The 7,475-nt window shown below is 39.7% G+C and overlaps 1 protein-coding gene across 2 annotated transcripts in view; it reads right to left on the reverse strand.

The window, feature by feature from the left end:
* Positions 1-5,602, reverse strand: part of LOC140587441 (pleckstrin homology-like domain family B member 2) — a 28,127-nt gene extending 22,525 nt beyond the window's left edge. The window contains exons 1-6 of one of the 2 annotated variants that reach the window (XM_072708705.1): positions 4,650-5,602; positions 3,788-3,947; positions 3,589-3,699; positions 3,229-3,366; positions 2,809-2,958; positions 2,190-2,345 (exon numbers count right to left, since the gene is read on the reverse strand). In XM_072708705.1, coding sequence (XP_072564806.1) covers positions 2,190-2,345; positions 2,809-2,958; positions 3,229-3,366; positions 3,589-3,699; positions 3,788-3,947; positions 4,650-4,702 — 768 coding nt within the window. In that variant the 5' untranslated portion in view covers positions 4,703-5,602. The remainder of the gene's footprint in view (positions 1-2,189; positions 2,346-2,808; positions 2,959-3,228; positions 3,367-3,588; positions 3,700-3,787; positions 3,948-4,649) is intronic. The other variant, XM_072708706.1, reaches the window with a different exon arrangement.
* Positions 5,603-7,475: the final 1,873 nt, after the last annotated feature.

A 7,475-nucleotide genomic window follows, 5' to 3' on the forward strand; every position in this document is an offset into this window, starting at 1 on the left:
CCAGTACATCTCATGGTGGCGGAGCGATGACTGGGATTTCCCCAGTCACCCCCTGCAGATGCCCTAGGTATTATTTGACCCCCAATCCCTATCCTTTCTCCTCAACCACAGCCAAAAACTGCCCTTCTCTGCTTCTTCTGCCAACTCTTTGATGGCTCTCCGACACCCCACTCCTGTGCATCCAATGTCTCTGAGGAGGCGCATTGTTGAGGATCCAACGAAGCCCCTACATCCCACTTCGACGGGGCACAAGATAGCTTTCCAGCCAGCCTCCTTACAACTCTCCACCAGGTCCATATACTTGGAATGCTTCCGTTCATTAGCAGCCTCCATACCCTCCTCCCATGGGACTGTAAGCTCCACTAACAGAATGGTCTTACGTGGTTCTGACCACATGACTAGGTCTGGCCGGAGCGACGTCTCTACAATCTCCCTGGGGAATTGGAGCTGCCTCCCCAGGTCTACCCTCATGGTCCACTCACTGCTAGTATTAACAGAGTTACTACTGAAGAACAAATCATGAACAAATATAGTCACTACTTGAGATAAAAGGTATGTTATGATTCATTAATGATGAACTAACATGAGATTAGTATTTCACATGTGTTATTCATTATTTGCTACTTCAGTAGTACATTCAATAGTTCACAAAGATTCACAGAATTAAGAGATATAGTAACAAATATAGTAATTACTTCATAAAAGATGTTACGAATTATTAATGATGAAAAAACATGAGATCAGAATGTAACAAAGACGTAGCATGTGGTTAATACATAAGCAATTGCATAATAACATTTTTGTACCCTCTTAAGTAAAATGTTACTGAATATTCTATAGAATAATTGAAAATGTGATAGTTATAGCCTGAAATAGATTGTTCCTTAAAACAAGGCCAGTAAAGCTACTTAGACTTCCACTCGCCCACCTCCTCCATTCCCTGGTCAGCCTTACCACAGAAATTCCTAAATACAGTGGTACCTTGGCTCACGGATTTAATTCGTTCAAGGACACAGTTTGTGACCCGAAAAGTTTGCCACCTGAATCAATTTTTCCCATTTAAAATAATGTTCAAACCTTCAAACAAATAATTTGTTCAAACCTCAGAAACACTGAATTTTTCAATTTTTTATGTTTTTCTGTGACCAAGAATATATACTTAAATTAAAATAACCTTAATTATAAACAAATAATGCTAAATTGAATAAAACAGTACCACTGAGCATACACTTGTTGGCGGGCTGGTTGCTATAAACACGCCAAAACATGGAAAAGAACCACAAAAAAAACTGAACAATTAACATTAAAAGACTGAGTAACAGCCAAAAACAATACAGTAATTTCAAAAATGTGATTTTTTTTTATTATACTGTACATTATTTTCATATGCCTAAAATTTTTATGTACATTTCGTGATGCGACACATTGTATGGCGATGAATTTTGTTTGTACTGCAAACAAACAATATGCAGTTGCCACCATGTGTGAATGGAGATTATAACACTTCAATAGGAGTTATTTAATAATTTATGTTATTAATATAGTATTGTAATTTTATGTATAGCTATGTGACTGTTAAAAACCATCACAAACATGTTTATCAATCACTGAAAGGTACCACTATAACAGAACGTTCTCTCTCTCTATTTTTTCTTGTTTCACCTCTGAAGAGATATAGTAAAGATATACATCTACAACAAGTTTTTTATACATTCCACAACCGTTCCTGGGCATAATGTACACTTCTTTGTGTTTTGGGTGGTTCTTTGGGGCACTTTTGGCCGATGTTTGTGTGTTCACAGCCTGAAACACGGTTCGCAAACCGGTACAAAATTTTTTTGAACATCTGGTCCATAACCCGATTTGTTCGCGAAAAGGACTGTCCGTGGGTCGAGGTACCACTGTATTTTCTCCATCATCAGACTGACAAAGTTCTGAATTATTGTTGCCAGGATACGACCATTGACTGTAGCTTTCCTCTCAATGAGATATAGATAAGGAAAGCTGTGACACGTGTTTAGAAGAACGGTTTAGATTTAATACAAAAATGCATCATACAGAAAGTAAAGTGTGCTGTAGTGAGTACAGAAAATATATTCGACTCACATGACCATCAAATTGTATTCCTCCAACAAAACGCTTGGCATACTTGACTCTTCCCTCATGTGAATGGTCCCTATCTCAGTTACCTGAGCAGTGTTGACAGCATGCTGGTGGCGAGACATCTCTCTCTCCCTCTCACTATCACTCTCTTCCTCCTCCTCCACAACCCCACTTTCTCGCTCCAGAAATTGGAACTCCATGTCCTCAAAGCTCCTCACTGCTATCTCTATGGCTTCTTTCTCCTAAAAGGAACAATGAGAAGGAGCAAATGCTAATTGAAGGAGAACATATGGAGGCATGAATACAAACATGAAAGAAAGAAATAATTAATAAAATTCAGTTACATAAATAACATTCTTAATTGTAATGTGCTTAGGCAAGTCATCTTCAAATGTCTCTGGAAAGGCCACCAAGCCATCCAATTGCCACAATTTCTTTGATACAATACTGTCCAACACAATATTGTCCAATCTGTTTTGTGTAATCACTGTAATGAAATAGCAACATTGAAGCCCTTAAGTATCTTATGCAGTCTGGGTGTCATATTAAATGAATGAACATCTAGTGCCAGACACATAATTATTACTAAACTTATACAACTTGTTGTGTTCATTTTTTGTGTGAGAGGTAGGGGTGCAAGGCAGAGAAACAGATAACTGACAAATAAATTGTTAGCAAAAGGAGAAAAAAGCAGATGTGACACACAGTCGAAAGATCAGGAGTTACTTGCTGCAGCTGGAATAGTAGCTGCTCTCTCTGGCTCTCCGGCTGGGATAAAATGTGCGTCTCCTTCTTCTCACAGTGCCTCTTCAGCTCTCCCACTCGTTCCCGCTCCTGCTCCAGGGCAGCTCGCTCCTAAAACAGAATAGCCATATGGTGGTCTATTGATTAAAATTCAGTGCTCACACCACTGAGACCCAAGTTCGATTCCTTTGCTAGGACTTAATCCAGGGACTGTCTGATCCTGTTTCTCAAACAATATATGTTACTTTGGATAAACCATCTGTCACATACATAAAATATAATTATTTTAAGTTGATTGTTGAATTCCTCTACATTTGTTCATTGTGACATGCAAATCTAGATGCATATCTGGATGCAATCTGCTTTCTGCAGAAGATGCACCTGCTGCCTCTTGAGCTGCCGTTGTGAAGCCCTCAGCTTTCCTTCCTCCTGCAGCTTCTGCATTTGCTGCATGTGTCTGCAAAGTCGCTCCCTCTCAGTCTGTAGCTCCCCGCACAATAAGGCCACCTCGAGCTGCATCTGTAAAGAAGGATATGCAGACACTTTAGAAACATTGAAAGAACATAAACGATACATTTACAATAATATAGCATTTTTAGATTAAAAAACATATTTTGCTTAAACACAAAATGACTTTTTCCATTTCTTTTGCTCCAGTGACTCAAGTGCCAAACAAATGCATAAATGTATATTTCCCCCTGAATTTTAGGCAAGATTTAGGTTATAAGCTTATTTCCATACTTCTATCTTCAGCTCCTCCCTCTGCTGATCAAGCTCTGCGATTCGCTGCCTCAGAATGGAGGGAGAGGCCAGGCCTCTTCTGGGCTCCACCTCTGCATGTTGGGAATGGGACTAAGGAGCAAGACAAGTTAAAAAACAATATGGCTGTTTTTGCATGATAAGTTGTATATGATGATAATGCAGCCATATTCTCCCTTACGTTCTCACTCTCAGTGCTGCTGCTCTCTACATCTGACTCCGCCCCCGATGACACAGGGCTATGTCCATAAATCACTCTGGTGCTGGCTGGAAGTTGTCTGCCTTTCTGCCACTGACTCCTCTGCATGCCTGTGTTGTGCTGAATCATTTCTAATTGAAGGCTATTGAAAGCAAAAATGAAAGTTAAACCTCCCAGACTCATAAAAGTTCCAATAACTCATACTTCTATACTACGGAGTTGGCATGACAAGCAATAGCAGAGTAAAAAGGAGTTGTACATGACATAGAGAAATATTACAGAGCACGGGAAGTGGGAGTAAAACTACTACCAAAACTGCTTGGAATAGAACATAGAAGCAAACAAATTACACTAATGCATTTCTTTGGATCAACACACTTCAGCATTAGTTCAAATACAAGACAAATACAAGAACTCGTGGCCATAGGTGGAAATTAGCGGGAGAACATTTCAAACTGGATTTAAGGAAGCACTTCTTTACACAGCGTGTAGTCAGAGTATGGAATAGTCTTCCTGATAACATAGTGCAAGCTGAATCCTTGGGTTCCTTTAAATCAGAGCTAGATAAGATTTTAACAACTCTGAGCTATTAGTTAAGTTCTCCCCGAGCGAGCTCTATGGGCCGAATGGCCTCCTCTTGTTTGTATAGTTCTTATGTTCTTATGTTCTTACACCAAAAAAAGACTGTTGAATGTGCAGCACACCTCAAACAACAACTGGCATGAAAACAAACCCACACTGGATGCAACTGCTATTTGTTATCAACATAAATGGAAAGCAAATTTAATTTTACATCATTTGTGAACAAGCATGGGAGCAGAGCAATGACTTCAAAGATCTATACCTTTCCCAGCCTTGTTCTGTCCCCATGAGTTCTTGCCTTAATTGGTTGTGCATTCAGGGCTATTCAGCTGTAGGGATAAATATATTTGAATGAAAAGTTTCAAAATCTGGCTAATACACTGACATGCACAAAGATAAGCTAAGGTGGATGGGGGACTAAAGAAGCAGAAGGAGAGACAGGAAAGGAATAATAAATGAGTTATGGCATGCAGACATCTGTTGTAACGTCTCCCTGTAACAAAGTCTGGAACAATAACACCAACACGGAACAGGGTCATTCGCCATGTCATACAATAAGAAAGATCAAAATCCTTCATTTGGTTCCAAAGAAAGGTGCCCTAGTGAACATTTTCACAAAAAAGGCCTTGTGTTAGTAGTAGTAACTGCAAGCATTAAGTCCCTCCATAAAAAAAAAAAAGTCTTGATGCTTCCATACTAAAAAATTATAGGCCAATTTCAAATCTTCCCTTCTTTGGAAAGATAATTGAGTATGCTGTTTTCAATAAACTAATCCTGCTCTTAAACACAAGTGGTTGTTTTGACAGACTTTAGTCAGGTTTCCACCCTTACCACAGCACCGAGATTGCTATCCAGCAAAACAGTGATTCAGGCAAAGTCCCGTGGCCTGTACTACGAAACAGGTTTACTGGCTTATCGGGGTAACTTTGCGAGTAACTTGATGACGTGAGGTGTAACTTCGCGATTAACCTGTACTACGAAAGGTGGGTAGGTTTTAGTCGAGGCATGCTGCCATGGCAATTTACACTAAGTCTCAAAACTGCTCCGAGCAGTTTTTGTTCTTGGTTAAGTTGAGGTTTCTGCGTAAGCCAGCCCTATATGAGCACCGCCCCTCCAACTACAATTTCTCCGAAGACAATGCAGGTGTTCTGAAATTATTTCCTACCCATGAAAATGTCCTACCCGAGTTAAGTAGCGAACGAGCTTGCGCAGTTAACACACGCCCATAAATATCTGCTGCTTTCGAGTCTCTGCTTTTCGAAGAAGAAACAAGGTTAGTTTTATCGCATTTTTAGTAATATATATATATATATATTAGTAGTACTGTTTAGCCCCGATTGAGTCAACCTGATTTTGTCAACCTTGCGTTCGCAAATTACCTCCGGGTTAAGTCTGATTTGGTTAAATGCCCTTCGTAGTACAGGCCACTGGTTTTACTACATCTAAATGCAGCATTTAACACAATTGATCACAAAATACTCATGGAAAGGCTGAAGACTTAGCCTCACTGGAACTGTTTTGAACTAGTTCAGGACATACCTAGAGGGCAGAAGTAGTTATGTTGACATTTGCAGTTATAAATCAAGGTATTGAACTGCAGGGTCCCACAAGGATATTTCCTAAAGCCCCTCTTATTCAACTACTATATGCTTCCTTCAGGTCAGATTATTTTAATGTGGGTTATAGTTACATGGATGACACACAGATCTCCCTGGTTTTGCCACCCAATTAATTTGTATTTATTTATTTATTTATTTGGGAAGACAGCAGAGCAACTACCAGTTAGTGCCTACCTTGAGTCACAAAGGCCACAAAGACTAAAAATATAGAAATTGAATATCTCAGTTTCAATAACCATGTTAAGCCTATAACTAAGTCTTCCTTTTATCAGCTTAGGAACAACTGTATACCCAAAGGCCTAATCTTCAAGCATGACCTTGAAAAATTTATTTATGCCTTCATCTCCAATCAGTTGGATTATTGCAATGCCGTCTTGTACATATACAGTATGGCCTTCCCAGAAAATGCATAAGGGAGCAACAACTCATCTAAAATGCTGCCACTAGGACAAAGAAGAGTGAATACATTACTCAAGACTTTCACTCCTTACACTTGCTTCCAGTTGTCTTTAGAATCCACTACAAGGTGCTGCTGCTTGTTTACATGTTACTCAGTAGTCTTGGCCCAGTTTACATCATAGACCTTCTGACTGAGTACGAACCTAAAGTGCCAGATCATTTGGAGCTGGTCAGCTAATAGTGCCAAGAATGAAAAGTAAGCAAGGCCAAATGGCATTCAACTGGAACAGACTCACGGAAGAGATTAGACCAAATATACCTGTAAAATCAGGCTTAAAAATTTTATTCCACTGTGCCTTTGATAAGTACTGTAATCAATGCTGATGCTTTTTCTTTTAATATTTTTAAGGACATAAGAACATAAGAAATTTACAAACAAGAAGGGGCCATTCGGCCCATTAAGCTTGTTTGGGGAGAACTTAACTAATAGCTCAGAGTTGTTAAAATCTTATCTGTAGAGGCTGCTGGGATTGCTGTACTGTGCGGGAGTGGTGTAGTTGCTGTGTGCACTTGGTTGTGTTGTGCGCCGGTTGATTTGATTAGAATTATCTGTAAAGTATATTTGAGTGTTTGTGTGCCAGCACGGTTACTTGGGTGGTTGTTGTTTTATTTTTAACTTTTATTTTTACGTGTGTACTTGTCTGTCCTTGTTAATTGACAGCGTGAGTGTTACCGACAGCTGCGGGCGCGAGCGGCGTTTCTGTATGCGTCCTTCGCATCAAACACCCGCGGGTAATATTATCGAACATCGGTAACATTAACTCTAAAAGGACAGTTGCCCCTGAGCTTTGCTCGGTCGCCGGTCGGGGCCGGGAGGACATTTTCCACTTTTTTTTCCGCTCCGGCAGTAGCCTGCTTTGAGAGGTTTTTTTTTTTTTGTGGTTTTTTTGGCCTCCCTAGAGCAACTTCGCTTTAGTTTAGCTAAACGTGGTTCAGCAGGAAGTTAGTCTCGGGTAAGTAATTGTTAATTTGGTTATTTTAAAAGTTTAATTTAAAGGTTGTTATCGCTG

Source organism: Paramormyrops kingsleyae, unplaced genomic scaffold, assembly GCF_048594095.1.
Source record: "Paramormyrops kingsleyae isolate MSU_618 unplaced genomic scaffold, PKINGS_0.4 ups239, whole genome shotgun sequence".
In the NCBI taxonomy this organism is placed as follows: domain Eukaryota; kingdom Metazoa; phylum Chordata; class Actinopteri; order Osteoglossiformes; family Mormyridae; genus Paramormyrops; species Paramormyrops kingsleyae.